The following is a 24,813-nucleotide window of genomic DNA, read 5'->3' on the forward strand; positions in this document are numbered from 1 at the left end:
TTTTTTTTTTGTTTTTTTTTTTCAAAATCTGTTTGTGTTTGGGTCCCATGTCTTTATTTAGGTTGACTCAGTATTTTCTTTCATCCAACTGACTCTCTTTACTGACTAACCTTCCAAACCTTGCAGATGAATGTAGTTGCAGAATAATGGTGCCATCACCACATGTAGCTGTTAGGATGTTATTGTTGGGTTGTTATAATTATTGTGATCAATCTTATTTTTGTAGATTCAATGATTTTGTTTATCAGGGTCTTAAAAGTCATTTATATGTTTTTACCTTTTAATTTTATTTGTTTATTTATTTTGGAAAATTCCCAACAAGCTTACATCTGCCCTTTGTTGAGGCATGACCTCTGTCTAATCACAATGCCATCAACACCTAATTGGTAGAGTCCTGGATCAATGGATGTTCTTTTGTAAAGTTCTCCTATCTGCACATTGATACTCTTGATCTTAATCACCTGCTTTACCAAGTTTTTTCATTCATGAGTGTTTAATCTTAGATGTACATCTTCAGTTGTTCAGAGGTTTCAATCATCTTCAGTTAATGGTATTGGCTACTGTGCTTGTGGCACTTTAGATACAACAGGGATGGTGTTCGGTCTTTTGCCACCATGCACAGTGGTCAACTTCATGGCTTTGTTTCATTCAACATCACCAAATGTGGGACATTGTATACTGTGTAGTATACAATGTCCCAGTCATAACATCTGCAGATGAGTTTCTGAAAATGTAAGAGTTTTTAATACATGTGCAAATAAGTTTTTTTTAGTTTTATGTCTAATTACACTAAAATAACATGTTTGATTTGCTATTATGGAAAACTAGTGGATGAGAAAACTTAATAACAAAAAATAAGTAAATAAATCTTAACATGTTCCACAAGGATGACAAATTTTGTAACATCTCTTGTCGGCAGTATAATAAGTCTAATCAAGTCCGGCATGTACATGCTTCATTTTGTTCTATTTCTCCTGGACTAGGTTTCACAATGCTCTTGCTATCTATATTGTCGCCCAACTTCTGCACTTTTAGAATATCTTATAACTAAGTGAATAAAAGTAAAGATATAAAAGTAAAGATTTCCATGCATAAAACAAATGTTTCAAATCTGCAATACAAGCTGCATTAGCTGCACAAGAGCTTTTCAAAAGCCTGAGGCTGCAGCTAACACAGCACAACTCCACTTAATCAATTTTTACTTAATCATACTCTTTCCTCATAAAACAAAAACTTTCTTTTTTTTCCATATTTGAACCCCCTTATACAACACTTTTTGCTTCTTTCACTGTCAAACTGTAATATATTAGTGTTTTCGTACACTTGTATCACACTTACACCTTGAGTTTTTGACAACACAAATCTCAATTACTTTTTTTTCCCCACACAACCAGGATAGGTGGGAGGCTTAGAGAGATAGGGTTGAGCAGAATAAAGCCTCTGAGAAAGAGTAAGCCCTTTTTTTTCTCATCTCTAAGATTTATAGCTGCTAATAAAGTTTGATTATAACTGACAAGGCTTTCTAGCTCCCTAATTGACACTTGTAATAGTTTGAGAGCCCAGACAGAAAAAGAAGCGTATAGTGGGGCAAAGAAAGAGACTTTTTTATAGGTTTAGCAGGAATGGGATAGCTGACCATTACCATCCAAATAGCAAAAAGAAAGGAACTCTAATAAATTAGACTTGATGTGCAGGTGTGAGCACTGTGATGGGGAATTTAACTTTTCGTGTTATAATGGTGATAAGCACTGAGACTCTCCAATTGATTAACAAAGTCAATGTTTTGTCTTTTGCAGCTATTGCTGCAATTAACCAAAGTGCTCTCCTTGCTCTAGATAAACTGGTTCCCAACCTCCACTAATGTCTGCAAGGCTTTCCTTCCATTGAGATTAGAAGCTTATCAAAATTAGATTTGTACATGTTCACTGAAATAATAACATAATTGCTGGACTATCGAAAGTCTGAGTGAGGATAAGGAACATTAAACAATGCAGTTGTAAAGGTTTAATGTTGCACGTGCTTATGAATGTTAATTGAAGTAAATAAAATAAATGAAAGAATGCGATCCACAATGGTGTAAAGAGCTGATTGATGGGTTTTGGATTAAACTGAGAAAAATATGGAAGATTTAGTTTCATGGTTGGTGAGTGTTGGTTAAGATGCGGGTGACTGTCTTTTTTTAAGGTATTGATTATACCTTTAAAAACAGATTTCTTGACACACATGAGGAAAAATTCAGCTGGTTGTTTAAACTAAACTGCCATCAGCAAACTTATATTCTAAAAGAATATCAAGTGTAAACCTTTTTCATGACTAACTTCACAAGTTGTCATCAGCATGAAGAAGTTTTTCCTGTCTTGGATGCATTCACTGTCCTTTGATCATTGATAAATTGACCATTTATTTATTCATAAACTGGCACAATATAGATAAATAATCAAGAAATATTAGACAACAGTGTTTCCAAGTTAGCATCAGCAGTTCCTTTGAGAGATGTTTTTTTTTAGGGATTGGAAATTAACCCTTTGAGGACGCATTATGAAACTTTTGCAGATTTTCTCAGTGGGGCAGCCTCTATCGATGGCCCTATCGACTCTTGTCGTAATATTGCTCTGTCCTTTTTTCTTTTGTTTCTTCTTTTCGTCTGATTAGGTTTTCTTTCTTTTCTTTGCTGAATCAGCCCTGGTGCATGTTCAAAATAGCCAGTGTGTTGATATTTATTTGCTAGCATGTGACACAGTGCATAAAGTGAAACTCAGCTCCAACGTCACACAACGTCCTGAAAGAAAATGTTGTCAAGTGTGATTTTTCAGCCTTAGGATTGCTATTGGGCAGTGAAAGCTCCAGAATAATAACACTGTGCCATCATATGAGTCAGGAAAGCAGAGTTTAAGGTTGGAAAGATACATGTGCATCTTTAAGACCAGCAGGAGTGTCAGCATTCCCGATAGGATTGCCATTGTTTGTGTTGTTAAAGACAGCCTTGCATGGGGCACCATATGAAATAGAGTTCCCTCCTGGTTATAAAAACTGGGGACACTTGCTCAAACAATTTGATTACATCCTTTGCCATTGTCATTAGCAGTGTGTATACACAGAACTGGAGTTACAGTTGGTAACCATTACTGCCTCCAAAGGGACCAACCTTATTAACTACTACAAAAGGTGAGGATGACATTAAACCATAATCTACAAGCTGTTGGAAACCACAGTTTCTGATGAGCTTAATTCTATTAGAAAAATCATTTTTGACCGGATCGGAGAAGTCAGACTTATTCAGCATAACTGAGAGCAAGCTGCCAACTGCAGTGAAGTCTCTGCAGGCTTGTGCTTTCAGTTTCAGAGCCTCCATGTAAGACACTCTAGTTGGTGTGTTAATAAATCAAAACATGTGCCATGGGCATTCTTAAAGCCCAGGGAAATTTGCATTGCCACCTGGGTCTTAGCTTTAGATTTTTAATTGAAAACAACTGTAAAAAAATTTTACAGAGTAAACTGAGTTTAAATGTTTGTTGAAAACAAGAAAACAAATAGAACTTCTTTTTTCAAAGAATATGAACTATGATTTAGTCCACAATTTTCTTTTTTGACAACTTGCATTTTTTTTTTTCCGTTTTCCATTTCTTTTCAAGAGATATATTGCCTCATAAGGAAAAAACAATACCGAAAATTTAAATGTTTAAATTCTGTCACATGAATTTTAATTTTGTAAATTATATTTCTTTGGGGTTTGGGAACCATGTTATTTGGAGTAATGTAGGTATACAACATTTGTACACTGTTTTTCATTAGAAATCAGAAAGTATAGTGATCTTCAAGTTAATGAAAGTAAGATATTTTACATTAATTATAGTGACTTTCCCCAGAAATAGAGGCTGATGTGTTAAACATGAGTTCAACACATCAGCTTCCATACATTGTTTTTGTTTTTATTTGGCAGAAAGTTTTTGCACAAACACACAATATTATCAGCACTAAGTGAGATGTTCCTTTTTCTTATATTTGACCTATTACATGTCATAACAGTTCAGATTGTGTTAGCTGCTAAATTGCATTCCTACACACAGCTTCCAATTTTCATGGTGTTATTGTTCAGGTGTGGTGGCACAGAAGAATTTAAAGATGCTCAAGTTCAGAGTTCATATTCCTTTGTGGTTGTTCAAGCTAAGGCTTCAAGCACTAATGATTCTGAGAGGCCTTGGAAAACAACAGCATGTGGATGGTGACTTTTATGTGTGGGTAATGCTGTTTTGTAATAAATTCTAACTTATTGTTTCAGGTTCAGAAATGGTGGAGGCTCAGTGTCAGCGGTTTGAGGTGAGGAGCGCCGATGGTGAGAGAGTCCTCTTCTCTGCAGATGAAGAAGAGATTAGCATCGGCACAGAGAAACTTAAAGTCACAGGTAGGTTAATTCTCAGAGAGTATGACATAGTTTTTCATATATATATATATATATATATATATATATATATATATAAAATTTAGCAGTTCATTGTAATGGCTAATTGTTTCACATATTACTATGGATATCATACACTCTAAGTCACGGGTGTGACAGACTTTTACACTTTTACACTGATACAAAAACCACATACTTATGTTACAAAGTACTTGTGAGATTTAACAAAAATATATATTGTTGCAGCTAAAATTTTGTACAAGTCATTGATTGTGATTACCATATCGTAATGGAAGTTGTCATCCCACAATTTACTACCGTGGAGCGTCATACCACTGCAATGTGGACAAATGCACCTATTATATGTGTTTTAGGTAAGATTGAGCTACGTGTTCAGGTCTACTTATTCCATTGTAGGTTTAATTCCAGTTTTTGACTTTAACCTCCAGCTTCTTTGTGGAGTTTTGGCTAAGTTCTGGGTGTTATCTTTTATAAATGTCCACCTTTGCCCCAACTTGAGATGCTAAGCACAGTGGACAAAAGAACATGGCAAAAATATGTTACAAAAGTAATGTACATAATACAATAACATCCACTATCAAACAAAGAAACATATGTATGAATACTGTATGGATAAAATTCTCAAATCAAGCCAGGGTGAATTCAGAAATTAATTTAAAAAATCATAGCAGCTTTGTTTGACTCTAACATGCATGCCTTCCAGATTATTTCCGGCAGATTAGTGTAGGCACAGATGGACCTAAATTACGAAGGCATATGAAGGCAGAAAAAGACTACTGACAGATGAAGGATTCACCACAACTTTTTTGACCATCATAAAGTATCCAGATTTAATATTTTGGCTTTTCCTTCTTTAGAAATCAATGTTTTTTCAGCTTGAAGTATTGTCTGTTGAAGAGAAAATCAAATAACTTTGTTCAGATTAGTCTGAAAATTAGTAAATTTGGAGACTTATGCAGGGTCCGAAAACTTTATGTAAACACTGAATATCTATGTATCAAGGTTAAACGAGGGCTCACTGACAGACGTTACAACACAGACACAATTTAGTGTAACTCAAGATATAAAAGTCAGCAAGCAGATATGTTTGTTTTTCAAAATCAAGAAAGACATCAGGAAAAATTGATTGAAATTGAAGGACAGAACTTAGAGGTGATTGTTTCTGTCATGGAGATGAAAGAAGAGAGTTTCTGGTATGTAACAAAGCAAAATATTTACTCAATCAGCTCTAACATTGATGTCTGCTGGATTCAATTTCATGCAATGTTACTGTATGCCATTATCACATTGTATCTGTGACTGAACGTAGAAATCCAGTGTGTTGGTGCCAGTGAGCTTGCTCTGCTTTGAAAACCCCATGGGCATTGTGTGCTAGGACAGATGTCACCAAACAGAGGATGACAAGCTCATAAAGATTTCATGCAAACAACAGTTGTAAACAGAGTAGCGATGAAACCCAAAAAGCAAGCTGGAAAGAGCATGCCATATGGCTGTCAGAGAGATAAACAGCATGGTGTATAGCTGGAATCAAACAAAGCAGCATACAGCAAAGGTCCACCCTTGACTGACATTTTTATCCTTGTTAGCAGAAGTGGGAGCTTTCAATGACCTACTTAGATCTTCTGCACTCACACTTGTTAATTTAGTGCTTTAGTTTTTAAACAAAGATTCAATGAGTAGTCCTGAAGAATGTGGGCTTGCCAATGAAAAAACATAGGCTCATGCAGTAGTAACTTTGTAATAGTGCTGAGCTTTCAGCATATCCTTTAAAGTCTCAGCGTGAGCCAGTGCCAAGCATCTGTTCATGGCTGTCGAGGTGGCTGCTGGACACAGAGAGCTAAACACATTATATCTGAGAAATATAACTGGTCGAAAAGTGGTTCCAGTCTGGGGGAGAATTACTATGAACAGGCATTACCAAAACAAATGAAAATGTTATGTTATGTTATGTTATGTTATGTTATGTTTGACCTCTTTAAATTCTGTAATTGATAGACAGCATACACACACATACACACAAGAATAAAAAAAATAATAAGAAGAAAATCTGTATATCTCTGTATGTTGGTACATTTACTTTTACTTTTAACATGACAATCTGAAGATCTGAGCTCGCTGTGCTAGGTACCTTTAAGCCTCATTTACACCAAGGGGTCCAACTTTAAACAGGACTGTTTGATGCAGTTCGGTTCAGTAAACCTAGATCTCTGTTGTGCTTCCACAGCGAACCACACCCTTACCTCATAGGCAGGGTACAAGTCAGATAGCAATAGACGCATCGGCTGGGTAGCGTGAAACCACGCTCTCCTTGAATTATAACAAAGAAGAATGTGACACAGAAACAAAAGATGGGAATAATAGACATTAAGCAGTTTGTGTTTGTTCTTCTTGGCATGTAAAAAAAACCAAGTTATATTTAAAGATGGCGCTGTTATCACTTTACTTATTTATATTTTATTGCAGACTCACACAGAATGGGATGATTTGGAAGGGTCCCAAAAAGTAGGATGGCTCTGTATAGTAGACCGTATTGTGTTCAACATGCAATTTTCTTTTTTCTTCCTTCTGTCCACTTTTACCCTCTCTACAGGGAATGAAGGAGTTGTGTTCAGCCATTCCGTAGAGACATCACATGTAAGGGCAGAACCTTTCCAAGACCTAAAGTAAGTACTTCACATAATTTTCTATGCATGGATTTGTATAAGTGTGCCAAAGACAAGAAATCTAACACATCTCACACATTTGCTTGAACCTTTTCCCTCTGCTCTTTTTATCTTAGTCGTTATAGGTTTATAACATACCAATGTGAACAATTACACATTGACAGTTTAAATTTAATTTAGTTTAAATGAAAGAAAGAAAGAAAGAAAGAAAGAAAGAAAGAAAGAAAGAAAGAAAGAAAGAGTGTCCATCAGAAAAAAATAAAAAAAAAAGACTTCAGCAGTCGGCCACCATTATAAATAAATAAATAAATGAGGTGGTGACTGGCAGTTTGGCAGGCCTGAAAGCAGTTAACAACAGCTTTCCAGGGTGCAATGTACAAGGGTCAGGCTGTCACCAAGTAAAGCCTTTCTCTGATATGCACTGAACACATGTAATACAGCATAGAAAAGCTGTGTTAATTATTTTTATTCACAGAATATTACTCCTCCAGAAAACAACAAAATCATATTACAGTATGCCATCATACTACTTACGGTAGATTCATATGTACTGCTGAATTATGTAAGGTATGCACTGATATGAATGATGAAGAGTGTAAATTCTCTGTGTATCAATCATTCAAAGTTCGTTTGTATAACACCTTGCAACACTCAAGCTGACCAAGGTGCTGAACTTCATAAAAACAAATAATTACAAAAAACATTAAAATAAAAGAAAGTATCATAAAAAAATGTGTAAAATCACAAAACAGATTAAAACTAAAAAGTAAAAAGGAAACTGCTAAAAGTACAAAACACATTACAATACATTAAAACAAAGTACTGCAAGCCAAAGGCCTTTTTAAATAAATAGGTGTGCATTTTGCAATGGTGAAGTCCATTTTCAACTGTATTCCCAGTGGGACTGTATTTTAAATTTTTAAAAATGCATAGTCCCATCTGAGCTTGTTAGACCAGTGGTTCTATTTATCTATTTTTCCAGTGATCGTATTTATCTATTTATGCTTTTATCTGTCAGTGTGTCATCGCTTAACCTTTTGAGAGTTGTGCCTATTTTAAATTGCATTCTTACTGAAATTTCTCTTTGAATTCATTTGTTCAATTTTATAATGACATTAGGGTGCATTCACACCAGGATTGTCTGCTAGACTCTACGATTGCGGACTCAGTTCAGTTGGGGGGGGGGTGCAACATTCATCCCAACCAAGTTTGTGTTTATGCTGCACGTCACAATCAAATGGGACCCTTCGAATAACGTGTTCCACTGTCTGCCAGAGGCAGCGCTGCATTGAAGGAGAAGACGAGACACAATGAAAAATGAAAAACAATGAAAATGAAAAACAAAACTGTCTCATCTAATGCAGGACAGTTGCTGTTTCTACCACATAACAGAAAAATATGGAACAGCTTGATCATATTTCTATCAGAACTTTCACTGAGTTCTTCCATAGCCATCCCCGAGCCATTTCTCCCGTCCCTAAGGCCCTTTGGTTGTGTTTTCCCACAATGCCGTGCACTTCACACTTTGCTTAGTAATCCGATTCCTGTATTTGGTCCATTTGAAGCGGACTAATGAATGAACTTTATTGTCATTGCAAAAGGTGCAACGATTTTTTTTCAGTACAATCCATCCATACAGGATCAGGCAGACTGAGGAAACAGCAACGTGCTGTAGAAAAATTACCAAGCATCTGGAATCGTATATAAAAGTATATAAGGTTTATTACAGGAGAATTATTGAATACAGAATTACTTGCAAGTAATGAGAATAAAGTCAAGAGAGACTCTCCCGATTCAACAGAGAAAAATAGTTTTATTCAGCTGGTCCCCAGCTGAAGGTCAGTCTCCAAGCTGATAGAAGTCACAGAAAACAAACCGAATGGAGCCACTTTCTTCCAGCTCCCAGACAGAACAAACTGATATCCCAAACAACTATTGTTATCTAGCAGATGTGTCAACAGTCTTAACTCGGCCGTATCAAAGCTCTGGAAAAAAAAAGTGGTCAGTCTGACCCCACACATGCATACACAATGAAAACTGTAACTTCGGTATTCTGTAAAATGAGAACACACAATATAAAAAATGTAACAGTGAACGGATTAACAACAATAAATGAATAAAGAAAACTGAATATACATGTGATTATTATATGAATATATATATGAGTGATTACCATATGTAGCAAATTTTCTTTCATAAACAAGTCCACTTCTTTTATTCGAATCAGACTTTGCAAATTCACAATTCCCCAAACAAAGGAAACTCTCCGAGCAAACAGAATAGGATTTGAATCAAAAAGGCTGGTGTGAATGCACCCCTTGTATCTCTCAGCAACCACAAGATCTAATTGAATACTGTTGGAGTCATAACAGACTTGTGATGTTTGCTAAAATGTGTAAATATTAGTTTGTGTATTACTGATGAAGCTTAAATATGTATGGTACACAGCACAAACAGAAAAAGTTTCAGGCTTAGCAAAAAAAAAAAAAAAAAAAAAAAAACACATTCAGGATAAATAATATTAGATAATTAGAGGTATTAGTGCCACAATTAATGAACCTCAGGGATGAATACAAAGGCTTTAGCACAGACAGACTACCTACACGTTTGCATATCCTGGAAAATGAAAATGAGAAATACATTTATGAAAACACTATACCTCACTATAAGCGTAAGTTAAGAGACCTGTTTATATATATATATGTAATTGTAAAATTAATTGTTCAGTGAGTGAAAACAAATTTAATCCATATTATGTGATGCTTTCAGTTAAATTGAATTTAAATTTGAATCAATTATTTTCTCACCATTTGGCTTCTGTTCTGTTACTTTTCTCAGAATTATGCCTGCAGATCCAGGTCTCAACTCTTCTCTGTTATGTTTAGAGTATCTTTCAAAGCCATGTACATTTCTTTCTTGATCTTAACCTTGGTCTATTACGTCTCATGTGCAATACCATATTTTATTTACATGCCACAGTTGACATTTTCTTTTAGAGAGACATAAATTCAAACAGTCCAGCCATATAGAGCAAAATGGGATGTTTGTAAAGCATTCTCAAACCTTTTGAGCTGTACAAATTGTGTTGAGTTGGGCAATTACAAAGATTTTTTTATGCAAGGTAATTTCTCACTCTACATTCCATAAAATTCTTTCCGATGTTGACGATCAGGATCAAGATCTCTTCTGACCTTTCTTTTGAACTTGGTCTTCCTTAAATATAATTTTTAAATAAGGAGGCACTTTCAAGAACTTTACATTATTTAATTAAGCTTCTATCAGTGAAAAGGCTCTATCACACATAAAATCCATGTTTAGCCAAAACTGACCTCTATTAAATTCCTTTTTTTAAAAATATTTTCCGTTTCTACTGTTCGCCATTAAAGTCTCAGAAAAAAAAAACTTGCTCATAAATGGAGTAAGAGTGTATGGGTGTGAGATGGATGTACTAAGAGCAACAATATTAAAAGCATATCAAATTTGTTCTTAAATAAACAGGACTACATACATGCCTAGGATGAAAAGAGAAAGGAGTGGAGGACATCTTTGAAAGCAGGTGCACTTAAAGAAGTTAGATTTTTTTTTTTATAGATAGGCCAGGCCATGAAACCTGGTATTTGACGGTATTATTAACTTGATTAATTTTCTTTACACTGTTTGTGTGGAGTTGACAAAGATTCTAAACTCAATTTACTATCGACTATCGACCACTCATGGAGAACCTGACAGAGCCAGCATGTACAGTAACATGCAGCCTCATGATTGTCACAGCAGCAGTAGGGTTGGGTCCTCCTCTTTGTGTGCTGGAGGCTTGAAGAGACCGGTCTACTGTGGTCTTGTGCTGCGAGTGAACTGGTGCCCAGCTTGAGATGGTCCCTGTGTGTCACTGAATGTGTGCAGTTCTGAATAAAACATCCTCGGTTACATGTATCTATTCACTTCTAAATGTGGAATTCATGTTATTGTGTATTCATATTTTTGTGAGAAAATGTGGAAAAATATTGAGTATAATTAAAGAGAAAACAATCAAGGCAACCAAAAACTTCAGGAGACGTTTAGATTGGGGCTACATCGTGATTGATGAGCAGCAATACAATGTGATTGCAAAGTTTCTCTAGACATCAATCAGATTCATTGCTAACTTGAAACATATGGCCTCAAAAATCCATCGTGAAGACCACAAAACACTTGGTGATGTCAGCTTAGTAACACTAACAGATTTCATATAATCTTTGCTAATTTTTCTGCACATGCTTCTATCAGTGCAGCCATAACAATACCCTTAAAACAGGAATCGACATGCACAACATACAACTAATAAAAGTTATCTCAGACATTTATTGCATCTGTTAAAGAGTTTAAGAAAAACTGTCAAGAAATTATGTGTAAGAGATGATTAAAAGCTTCAAATATTCTGTCATTAACTCAAAGAAATTGTTAATTGAAGGATATAGCCATTACATTTATGCTTTAATGAGGTGTATTTACACAAAAGAAAAGATAAGTCGTATTTTGTACAACTAAATCTTTTCATTTTCATTAAAAATTTTTCTGTTCTAACTTTCTCCCAGATATCCTAAATATATGTTGGCAAACTATGAGTTTACACACTTCTATTTCTGGTTGTCATTCTGTTTCGATCTACCCATGTGTGCAGTCCCTCTTTCAGCTCTCTTTACCCCCTTTTTATCAATCTCATTGTGATAAGTTGAGCGTTTTGCAATGAAGGTAAATGGGACATGTAATGAGCGGATTGAAATCCATTTAAAACTAATGATCTGTCCTACAGTTTGCCACTGAAATGGGGAGAGGAAAAGAAGAAAACTTAAAAAGACAAGTGGTACACAGGTCAAAGAATTGCTGTCAATAGGGTTTTCTACTTGGAGATATTAGGTATATAACTTATACAAAATGTATTTTAAACAGTTCCTCACAGACTTTTAAGAGTATGTTGAGCTTTAGTTTAATGTAATTAACAATGCTGTAATCAACATGAGCAGGTGAAAGATTGGAAGAGACACTTTACATAACGCTGTGCTTTTCAGAAGTGATTGGGACGTTCAATGTGAAGAACTCGACAAAATTACAGAACTCTCTGCAAGTATGTTTAAGATAATGGGATGTGCCGGTGACCATAGCAAGATGTTTTAAGAGATTTCTGCCAGTGACTTTGTTTTTCTTTTCTTTTTTTTTTTCTTTTGTTTTTTTAATCCCATTAGACTTTTGCAGTTAGAGCAGATTTGACTTACGCTAATGACAAATGTACAGCACACATAGAAGTGGGCTTTGCTTCTGGTAAAGAAACTAAATGCTCAGGTGTCTGCCAGCCAGAAAAACATTCCAGGAAAGATGCTGTGTATTTCAAAGCCTACGGTGTGATCACCACTATAATCCATGTTCACTCTCTCCTACCTTTTTCAAAATGCTTTCAAGCACATGGGGGGCAGCTGTGTGGCAAACAGAGAGCAGTTGCTTCTGTCTGGCATCTTTTTGAAGGAGCTCAATTCAGTATCGTGTAAAAGCATTTATGACAGTGGCTGACTAAATAACATGTAACTGGTCACAATTGAAAATTTATGTCCTGCTGACAACAACATGACAGAAAATGGAAGAATACGTTGTGGGGAAAATAAAGTAAATATGTCACAGATGTTAGCAGAAGAAGGAGCTGTCACATCCCCAGGCCTACCGCCTGTATATGTGTTCTGTAAATTCTGCTGTGCGACCACCAGATGGTGATTGGCTGTAGATCCTGGCGGAGACTCCTCTCCCGTCCTCTTCAGAGATTGGTCACCGCTAGTTCTGCCAAACCTTCGTTGGGACCAACCGCATCAACCCGCCTTCAGGATTGGATGCTACCAGTTCTGCTCCTCCGACCAATCAGCAGGACCCTCGGTCTTTAAGAAGGAGGAATTACAAACATTCGGGGCAGCTGTGTACCTTAAGCACTCAGTTTGCCAATTGGGATTGTGAGCTCTGGATGTGTTTTGACCCGTGTGGTTTTTAGTTGCACTCTTGTGCTTAGTTTGGATTGAAGAGACATTCTCACGTTCTAGTAATGATTTGTGTTTAGTTTATAGTATTTTGGTTAATCTCAGTAGGACACCTGTAGTGTTTTTATTTTGTATAGAGCATTTAAGTTACATTCTCATTAGGAGAGGTTTTGTAGTTGATTTTGTATAAGAAAGTTTGGTTTTGGTAGTAGTTGGAAGTAGGAGTAAATGTAATTTTAAGTAAGTAAGTAATTGTAACAGGAGCAGTTAGAAGGAATGAGGTGCTGTACTGACAAGACATTGGAATAAATAGTTAGAGCCTGGTACACACATAATGATATTTGGGCTGTTTTTGTCCCGAATTTGCCTCTTTCAAACCTCGGATGGCAAACGGCCGATCATCGTGAGATTTCCCTGTCCAAGCATCATTTGGTCTGTGGTGTTACGAGCCCATTTGTCCCAATAATCCGCTCCGAAACGGGTCGTAGCCGACAATTGGGAACATTGAACATGTTTAATATTTCAGTGCCGATTTCTGAAGAATGCCGACGACTCGTGAATTGTGACTGTGTGGGTGGTGATGTGGCACGGAATGTAGCCAATCAGAGAGCGAGCTGGCTGGGGAGCAAGGAAGTAAACAAAGTCCGTGTTCACGCCGTCTCCAGTCTGTTGTTTTTTTTCAGCTCTGGCTTTTTCTGTTAACAATAGTCCCAAGATCATTCAAAATCATTCCTCCGTCCTATATATCCCTGTCCATGCTGTGTGTTGTGTTTTTCGATTGTTACTGTGTTACTGTGTTTCTTCTTCGTTTTTTGCTGGTTGTTGCTATGGTTCTTCTTCTACGTTTCAACGTTTGTCCGGCTCGGAGGACTAGATTGTATTTGAGTTACTGGACAGCATCGTCATGTGTGTGTTGTTTCGTGGTTACATTTTCAGAGCACACCACACACAGTATGATCATAACTGATTTGTTTTTATCTTGACGTGTGAGGGCTCGACCAGATAAAAAATCTCACAAGATTAAAAAAATTGTTATGTGTGTACCAGGCTTAAGCAGCATTTAAATATTGAAGAACCCAATAATGTTAATGCAGCCTAAAAGGTATAAATAATCTCTAGTTGTTTTCAGTCTGAAATAAATATAAGTGATATGACAGCTGCAGATATAAACAGATAAATAAATATTGACTTCCAGATTAGTACTTTATATATATTTATAAATTAGCATGCATTGATCAAGTCAAAGGCAGATCAAGCCATCAACAGACCTTCACATGTTTAGATTACTGTGTCCATGACTTTGGAGGTGCATTACATTGTGTGTTTATTTATGTCCACTGTGAATGGAAATGTGTGCTAGCTCTCCACAGTGCTAGCACATGTGTCAAAGGGCGCCTCTCAATTAACCTTAACCTGTAGGTACTCTTTTGTTTCTTTTTTAAGCTTTGTCTTTTTACACACACACACACACACACACACACACACACACACACACACATATATATGTGTGTGTGTGTGTGTGTGTAAGAGAGAAATTAAAAATAAAAATGAACGAAGAGTAAGGTTGGTTTAAAGTCTTCTTTAGGTTCTTTTTTTTATTTTTTGCTAATTTCTTGTGCTTTTTTTCCTGTTTTCTTCATGTTTTCTTCCCACAATTGTTGTAAAGTTCTGGTGTTTTGACCATTTTATTGCCCAGAATAGTTCATATTGCTTGATAGAATCTTAATATTTGAATACATATTCAGATTTATTTTCACGTATTTCCCCCTTTCTGGAAAGAAAAAAAATAACCTCTAACACCTATGAGAGCTGAGTACATTTGCATATCAGTATACTATTTTGACCGAGAGGAAATACTTTGTAGACTTATTAGCCTCAAAAAAGTCTGAGTAGTTTTATGATGCAAAATCTCCTTCTTGATGACACTGAGTTACCCCATGTGTGTTCAACATCATTTCATTGGCTACAAAGCAGAGAGGAACTGTCTTCTTCAGTCGATATTGCCTTGTTTTTATCCTGTCTTTCATCCTCTTATCCCCTCCATGTGCTTTCCTTTCTTCCACCCAAGCCCAGGAGGTCAAATCTCCTTGGGGAGAGTTAGCTGTTAGTCAGACCAAGGCACCAGAGAGGAATTTATGCTCTGTGCCCTTTCTCCCTTCCCATCACTCTATTTCTGATGTATCTACCTATCCTTCCATCTGAGAAAGTTAAAGTGGACTGCAGAGGAACCTAGAGACCTTTTAGACTGAGGGGCATGGGAAAGGATTTTATTGAAAGGATTACTAAGGCTTGACAGAATATCTAGCAGTTGGAAAAAAACAGGGCTCAGGCAACAAGTTTCTCAGAAACCGAACATGTATTTATATACAAAAAAATAAGAAAACAAAGAGAAACAGAAATATTGTCCACACAACAACTATGAATGGTTAAACTCACAGCACAGATGTCCAATGCAAACAGCATGACATTACACCTGGCAAAGAAATTGAAATTTCATTGGCATTAAACATTTTATTGGCATGAAGAGTTTTTTCCTTTTGTTTTTTTTGTGATGGAACAGTTTTTTTTTTTCATGGTTACTTTTTTATTTTACAGTTGTAGTAAGTAGAGCATTCTGTATCAACTGATGGCTAATTTCATTTCCAGATCCTTTCTGCTGAAGGTTTACCTTCCCTTCCATAAAAAGGAGAATTTTTTTCTTTTCATGGTTGCACTCCCCAGCACACATTTAGGATGGAAGATTGGGGCAGTGGCTCAGGTGGTAGAGGTCATGCAACGACCAGAAGATTGAAAGTTCGAATCCCACTCTTACAATCATGTCATTGTGTCCTTGGGCAAGACACGGTATTCTCCTTGCTTCCAGTGTCAGCCTCTTTGGTGTATGAATGTTTGAGGCCGTGAGAGACCGTTGGAGTGGATTAGCTGCCACGTTTCTGTCAGTCTGCCCCAGGCAGGGATGGACTGACCGCTGGGCATTTTCCTAGTGGACTGATGTGTCTTTTGGGCCAACACAGTTTATTTATTGGTATGACATCCATAAAACTGAGTAGATCAATGGCCCAAAAAACAGTGAACGAGCCTGCTCAAATTTATAAACATCTCCCCCTTTCGTTTTGGTTCGTGTGCCGAAGTAATTCATTCATCCAAAAAGTCAGGACAGAGCTCCTGACTACCGGCTCATGAAACACGTTGATCTGGTTCTTTTCTTAGCTGACACCAGGCTAAACATTTCAGATACTGTAAACCTCTTTTGGCTCCACAACTGAGGAGAGTAAACAGAGAAGAGGCGCAGAGATAATGCGTGATTAAAAAAAAAAAGACATGCTAAATTTCCAACAAATCATTGACAGTTTGACTGCAACAGGACCTCATCAGCTGGCCTGGATGGTGATGATAGAAGCTTTGGTAGGCTACTCTGCTTTCACATTATTGAGATTCTGTTTTGAGTAAAGAGACCCATTTAAATTAGGTCTTTAAAGTCTTCCTGAACTAAATTGTCTTACTGAAAGTAAGAATATGATTTTAATAATCATTTATTTATTATCTATTTGTTATTGGTTGTGGGGTGATAGTCATATACTTTTGGGTCTAAATGTGTATACAGAAATATACACATATATATATATATATATATATATATATATATTTAACCCACATATTAGTCTATATGTTATTACTGATGCAGCTGTTTGCCACTTTACCAAAGAATCCAATAGTTCTGGACGTGACTTTATTAGAAAAAGAGAGAAAGAAAAGAGAGAGAAAAGCTCCATTCAATCTTTAGATAAACCTGGTTGAGAAAACATCTCCTGAAGAAGAGAGCAGACAGAGTTCTACACTTTGTCCAGGGACAGTTTTCATCTGAGCCATGATTTGTCATGTCTGCTCTGTTTTCTCTTTCTCTACCAAACAAGCGGTAGGATGAATGCTGCTCTCATATACATTGTACTGGGGTATTGATTTATATTTTTCGAACAAATTACAATTTTGGAATTATTTAACTTGTCTATGATTACTGCTAATTCACTACATGGCTTTAGTGGTTTTAAGGAAGTGCACGGTTGACATTTACATTTAAGGGAACACAAAGATTTGAGTGTTCAAAATTGTATATGAGCCAGTGTGGTCCAAAATGCCAGGGCCGTCTCTTCTTTTGCCATAGCCTGGCCCTAGCCAGGACAGCTGAAGCTACAGATGTAGGTTACCATAACCAAATATGATTGAGGACTGGATAAATAATGGTTCCAATGTAAGCGCTTTGAGGATCCTATTGCAGTAGTCCAGTCTGGATGTGACAAAAGAGGGTTTCAGCAGCAGAAAAGGGAGTGAGGCTCTTCATGTAGAAGAATGCTGGTCTGGTGACTTGGTTCATGTGTTGCTCAAAAGAGAAGTTATTGTTGAGGATGAAACTGAAGTTGCAAATATGAGGGGATAAAGACAGATGTTCATGGTTTTGATGATAGATTTGCAGCAAAAAATAACGTGACGTTTTTCACAGTTGAGTTTTTGGTAGTTGGTTTACATCAATAATTTGATTTCAGAGAGACAGCTGGTCAAGGTAGAATGAGTTGAGGAGGTTATGGATTTTGTAGATAATTGGAGTTAAATGGTGTCAGCATGGGGGTAAAACTGGAGACCATGATGACGGATGATGTTTCCAAAGGGGAGCAAGTAAAGTATGAGGAGTAGAGGACCAAGCACAGAACCCTGGGGTACACCACAGGAAAGTGGGGCTATGAATGATGAGCAGCTGTTGATGTACTCAAATGATTTGTGAGAAAAGATTAAAGCCATGTAAGTGCTGTACCAGTGATGTTTAGAGAGGATTCCAGATGGGAATGATTAATGGCATTGAATTTTGCAGAGAGATCCAAGAGAATAAGAGCGGTCAGATGTCCAGGGTCAGCAAAGCGAAGGATGCCATTTATTACTTTTAAGAGGGCAGTTTCTATTGAGTGTAGCAGAATCCAGACTGAAACTGTTCAAAAAGGTTGTTGGAGAGGAGATCAGTTTGGAGTTGGGAGAAGACGACGCATTGCTGAAATTTTGACAGGAATGTAGATTAGAGACAGGACAGACATTAATCATGTCATCATGTTTCTTGAGGAAGGGATTGACAGCAGCCACTTTGAGTTCCAGTGGAACTGAGCCAGAAGTAGGTGAGGAGTTAATAATAGTGGTCAAGAGGGGAGAAATAGCAGGAGCAGCCTTTGAGCAGCAAATGTGGCATGGGGTCCAGTAAAGATGATGATTTCTTTACTCCAGCCAGAATATCAGATACCTCAATAGTAGAAACAGGAGTGAAATTAGAAAATGGTCAAAAAATAAAAGGGTGGGTCGTCTGGGGAAGGAGTGGTTAGTGGTGTAGTTTTTAGGTGGTTATAGATGGTACAGATTTTGGACTAGGAAAATTATAGGAATGAGTTACATTCCCCAAATGTAAATGATGAAGATGAAGTTAGTGCCACCAAAAGTTCTAATTCTCTGCACTATTAGTATTAGTAAATAGTTAATATGACTTAATAGATCCAGGTTCCATGTTAACTCAATTACAATCTGCCAATGAATTTTTACAAGTCCCTCATGTAAAGAATATGGAAATCATTCATCCTGTGGTCTCCATTGTGCTCTCCTGCCTTACACATACTGTTCTCCCAACAGTTATCTCATTGTCAAAGTAGTTTCCTAACAAAGCACAAGTCAGGAAAAAAATAAATTTACTTCAACTTCTTAATTCTGTTATAAAAATAGGTTTAAAATTAAAACACATTTAAATAAGCTAAACACTACCAGATCAATGAAGAGAAGGGTAATAGATATGTGATTATACCGTACATGACACAAATCTTGTTGTAATTACTTAACTCAATTGCTCAAAGTCAGAGGTTTAACAAATAATCCACACAGTCTTGAACTATCCCAGAGGAGCAGCACTCTCCAGGAGCAATTATTGTGATTTTTTCTTTTTTAATTTTTTTTTTTTTTTTTTTTTTAAGGTCCAGACCAAATTATTTTTCCCAGGTTTTCCCATGTGCAGAGTGATGTGCATGATGTGAGATGGCAAAGTCTCATTAGGTCATTAGCCCTCATTAGGGGCTATTTCATCAGCCACAGAAAACAAAAGAGTGAGTCTTTGGCTGTCTTTCCCCTGTTGGATTCAGAAGATTTTGGTTTTGTCAAAAACATGGGAAATTTTACTGAGCTACAATCAGGAAACCTTAAAGAAAGGATCCATTACCTCAACTAATGTGTTGATTTTCTTTGTAAGGTTGAAAGTGTGGTAAAAAAAAAAAGAAAAAAAAGTTCTCATATTTTTTCTTTAACCTCTGGTCATTCCTTTCATACATTTAATCTTGATCACCACAGGGAGCTCTGTCTTCAACAAGGTTGAAATCCTTTGAAGTCTACAAAGTTGAAGAAGTGCTGACCTTTTGAGAGCCCTATTGTTGGATAATGTAGTTTAGTATATGTTCAATATATTGACAACTATCAGTACACATGAGATGATCACCCTTTAGGTAAACCAAAACCTGTAAGCCCCTTAAAAAAGCAAGAGTTCAGAATTTGCTGCCCTGTGATTGGATTTTGAATGAGATTTCCTTTTCCCTGGTACAACAAGGACAATCAGCTCTGCCCTGCTTTGTTTCGTCTTATATTGATTAGACACACAGGGAAATCATTGAGAACAAAGACAGTGAGAGACAGCATGCCGCATAACAAGCAAGTTTGGTTATGGGAACAATCTATAATGTATTAGAATTTTGGTATGTGTTTCTCTGCGTTACATTGTCATGTTGTACAAGCGGAAATAGAACTTTTTTTTTTTTTTTTTTATAATGACAATGCACATAAGTGTTAGACTTTTTAGTGAGACATACTGATGTGATAATGATTTCTCCAGTGTAATGATCAAATTTCTTATTCCTTGATAGGTTCCACAATAGATTTTTTTCCCAAAATGGCACTGTAACCAGCTTGAATCCCATATGTTCATCAAAGTCCCTTCTAATTTTAATTTAATTAATTGCTACATGTGACTGTGGTCTATGTTAGCGTTACCATAAACACAGGAGAACTCAGTGTGTGGAGAAAAATTATAAATAATAAAGTCCCAGTGTAAGAAAGGGTGAATTCAGAGGTAAGCATCCAATGACAGTACTGCATTTTGAAGGTACTTTAGTATTAGTTTCATTTTCAAGTTACAATAAGCATTGACAATATCAGTTTTAAGTCCAGCATCTTTTGTCATATACTACAGATAGTCCCACTGTGATAAAATGTATTAGTTACATTTACTTTAGATTACTGTCACAATTATTTCAAAAGAAAGCTGTGTTAAAATATTGTAAGAATAAAATGTACTTTATTTCACCCAAAGAACAAATAACTTTACACACAAAAAAAAAAAAAAAAAAAGAAAAAAAATCAATCTTTGCAAATTGATTAAAAACAATCTACGAACATGTTTCTACACTTCAACTAAATCTGGAACATTTGATATAACCATATAAAATTTAAAAAATTGCATATTGCACACTGTACATACATGCATTTGTGCATGCACATGAGACAAGCAGCTGGCTCATATGCCTTCTTTTAACAATCCCCATAATCTTTAACAGATGTTCTTTTTATTAAGGAATTAGTTCTGAGTATTTTAAAACAATTTCCTTTTTACAATAGATTTTGGACTGCTTTGTGTGCCGATAAAGTGGTTGAAATTATAGCAAAATCTTAATTTAACTGTCAAACTTATTACAACATTTATTCAAGTGAAAACTTTACATTCATATTTAGCCAGCCGTTACAAATGATAAGAACACACAGTGCATATGGTTGCTCATACAGCATCTTTTCTTTAGCTGGGTACTTATCTGGCCAAACAACTTCTCACTCTGTATTATTAGTCTCATTCAGGCATCTTAATTTTAATGCAGTTTTGAATGGATAGGGGCCATATTCCATTCCAGACAGAATTACAGGGCAAACATAATTATGTAAAAACAAGGCATTAGGTTTCTACATTAAGCTGCTCACCTAACACTTCCTGAAGAGCATAAAATTAGAATTTCCTCTAAATGTTATTAGATGGAAGCCATCCTGCTCCTATCAGCATTTTAATACACAACATATAAAACAGCAAAATAAAGTCAACCAATGTGGTAAAAATGACATGTAACAAATAAATATTCAACCCAGTAATCCAAATTGTTAAAAATAGTATGTTTATCAAACTGATCAGATAAAAGGGGTGAAATAAATAAATAAAAATATTAGCCTCGTGGCATGCATATTCATCAGATGTATGGCAGAGGCTTGCATTTTCACTCTCCCAGTAAACACACCACAGATCCTCATAGATCCAGGGTTAGATAATTGTTTGAGTACTGTTTTAAACATTGGGACTATAGGCAACTATAAATCTGAGCAAAATAAATAAAAAACACTTGTGGATTTCCCTAAGGCTCCATTTTGGGGCCACTGCTGTTCAGCTCACTCAAATTCAGACAACAAAATATGTTACCATAGCTATGTTGATGACACACACATTTATATAATAGTGCAGTGAAAACACTTATCAAATGCATTGATCAAATTAAGTGCGGGTGGGGGTTTATTCCTCCAAAGAGGGTAGAAAAAGTTTAATGAACCACTGGTTTACCCTATAAGTAATATCATGTAATACAATATAATATAATACAAAATAGTGCAGTCCTACTACTCTTTTTAACCCAATCATTATTATCCAATGAAAGCTCATACACCACCTTGCGTGAGAGGTCACATTAGCACACATAAGAAACTGAACTCACACTGTCACACACCAAAATACATGAGTAACAGTTTTCTTCTCAAATATGTCTCTAGTATTAATTTTTCCTGCACAGATTTAAGGCACAGTCTCATAGAGTCATGCATTGAACTCTGGCATGGGTTGAACCACACATCTTAAGACCAGGCAATGGATCACTCACAAAAACAACAACAAAAAAAGAGAATCCCATGGTAATTTCTCAATTGAATATTAACTCTATAAGCCTCAGACATTACTGGTGGTGCATTCCTATTTTCTTTCACGATTTTAGAGGCGAATTTAAAAAAAAAAAAAGAAGAAAATTTGCTTATTTGGGCAATTTTCAACTGATGTTTACAAGTTTTATTCCTTAACAGTTGAACAGCTGGTCCTCTACAGATGGTAAATTTTCCAACTGGGAAAACAAATTTAAAAGTGCTGACAAGAAGTCAGATTTCATAATTGGGATATAAAATATTGACTATAATACTTAGAGAGCATCATTTACTAATTTCTTTCTTAAGTGAACTATGTAACTGTGGATACGAGTTTCTGTTAACAGCAAAGAAACAATAGCAAATTCGTTCTGACTTTCTGCTTTTAAGGTACAGTGAATGCAGCATGATTCAACCTGTGGGTGGAGATAAAAAGAAGCTGTATATGTCTATTCTGTTAATTAAGACATATTCTGAGCTGGTACTGTGACATAGCAGTATACTGTAAAACCAGATATATTACTAAATGGCATATCTTTAGATCTTGGTGGCCCCACATAAAGTAACGTGGTTATGCTTTATATACTCACTATGCAGAGAAAAGGATTTTGTTTCTGAACATCTCATTTAAGAGAAGTTGAAAACACTTTTGGGCTGTTAATTATGACCTGAGAAATCATGTCCATGACTTGTGAACCTGAAGTTTTACAATTTATGAAGATGTTGATACCATAAGAGCGTAGAGTTTGTGTGAAAATGGTAAACAGTCACATCTGAAGGCAACAGCTGATGGGAAGATGTTGTATTTTTACCACTAGGACGTCTCTGTTTGGATTTTTTCAGCTGAGAGAAAAAGAGTTAGCACAGCAAGAATCAACCCAGGAGGCATGGCACAGGGAGACTGGATGAGAGAAACACTGATAGGATGACTGTGGGAGGGCAGGCAATGAGGCAGAGAAATGAAAAGGAGCACGAGAGTTGAGCTTATGATCGCTGTCTCGACTCAGGCTTTTGTTTCTCAACTTTCAAAGCACTCTGTTTTCTTGTGTTCTCACTCCTCAAGCATTTTTTTTTCTTCCTTGTCTCCTCTTTCTGTCCACTAGAGGGATGATATAAAATTTTATCAACGTATCAACTTGTTTGCTTTCTGTCCTACCTTCTCTCATGTCATACATATAGATGATTGAGGACTTTGGATTCTCTTTCTATCATTGTTTTTCATCAATCAGTTCTTCACTTAAAATTGTATCATTCTTCCTTATATTTTAATCCAGTCTGAAAGAATTATGCATCTCCCCACTGATTTCTGCTACAGTTAAAGCTCTGAATTAAAGATTATAGCTTGTCAGAGCTCCCTGAACCTTGCTTTTGACTAATACTGCAACAAAGTTTTTCTTTACCCAGCCTCCTCTGAACAAAATAGCAACTTAAATTATTTGTAAAACTTATTTAAATCCTAGATGATGATTGAACTACAATCACCTGACATAAAATTCTTCAAATGCATCAATGCTGCAAAATGTGTCCATACTGATGCAGAAATGTGTTTGCCTTGCAGCATAGAGAAAGCTACGGTCAGAAAGGAAAACAATACAAAACATCACCTGAACTGCACTCCACGTGGTATACACCACTCTATTTATACCCACCTCAAGTTTATCCTTTCTATTGAAAATTGATTCAATGATTCTCTGTATTGTGCATTTGATAAGATAGAGCCATGCACATTTCATACCGCATGCTTAATCCTTGAATATAGTCAGGGAGGTGATTGCTGAAGATAACAGTGGAGCAGTGGGGTCATGTGCTTTTCCCGCAGGTACTTCATCAGTTTTTATAGGAGCAGAGTGACATTTAGTCTCAATTTCCACACACTGTATGATCTCCCATCTATATAACCAATCATACGAACAGCTTCTAGCACTTACTTCCAGATACACTTTTAACCTGTAAATCTCTTGGTGAGTACAGCTATCTACTAATTTTATATCAGTTGTCCTGATCCTAGTATCGTCTGTTGTGGCTATTACTTATCATCTTTAGCATGTATGATTTTGTTATTCTTATCTCTATTTTACTTCATGTTGTAGCAAGCATCCAGCTTCCCAAGACAAGGATTAAAGTTTCATCCAGTCTTTATAAACATAGACCATAACATTTATTGAACAAGAAAAGCTGCAAACATTGTCTTCAATGCAGCATGTGGCTGTGTTCAGTTAATATGAGTCAAGTTATGGAGAAGCGAGTGAAAATGACAAATTTTCTTTAAAAACACGCTAAAAGCCTTGTCTGCTCTGATAGGTCAACTTTAAAAGGCCGGATTATGCTCAACCCACTATTTCTTTTTTTTAATTATTATTATTATCAACCCACTATTTCATATCAGCTAAAAGTTTAAGAATTCAAGGGAGGGTTTGATTACTACTCCTCTTTAGTTTTTGTAGTCCCAGCTCTCTGTGTTAGTGCATTTTATTATGTAAGTTGTTCATAAAAATGCTGAGCAACAATAACAACATTCTCTTTTCCACCTAGGACCAAATTAACTTACACTTACCATCCCAGTTGTTTACATGGTCCAACTACCCCCACATTTTTGGTTTTTTTTCTTCTGAATGTCTTACTGAAGCTTCTAAATTACTTCAAACCCCCTATATTCAGACCAGTATTTTTGTGGCAGACAAAGGGTGTTCTCTTTCAGAGAGAGCTAATTCTGTGGTCAACCGTTTAA

General features: G+C 36.2%; 1 protein-coding gene across 2 annotated transcripts in view; it reads left to right on the forward strand.

The window, feature by feature from the left end:
* Positions 1-24,813, forward strand: part of LOC121637879 (zeta-sarcoglycan) — a 373,423-nt gene that overhangs the window by 316,397 nt on the left and 32,213 nt on the right. For both annotated transcript variants that reach the window (XM_041982222.1, XM_041982223.1), the window contains exons 5-6: positions 4,280-4,402; positions 7,011-7,083. In XM_041982222.1, the coding sequence (XP_041838156.1) occupies positions 4,280-4,402; positions 7,011-7,083 (196 nt within the window). The remainder of the gene's footprint in view (positions 1-4,279; positions 4,403-7,010; positions 7,084-24,813) is intronic.

Source organism: Melanotaenia boesemani, chromosome 4 (genome assembly GCF_017639745.1).
Source record: "Melanotaenia boesemani isolate fMelBoe1 chromosome 4, fMelBoe1.pri, whole genome shotgun sequence".
Classification (NCBI taxonomy): domain Eukaryota; kingdom Metazoa; phylum Chordata; class Actinopteri; order Atheriniformes; family Melanotaeniidae; genus Melanotaenia; species Melanotaenia boesemani.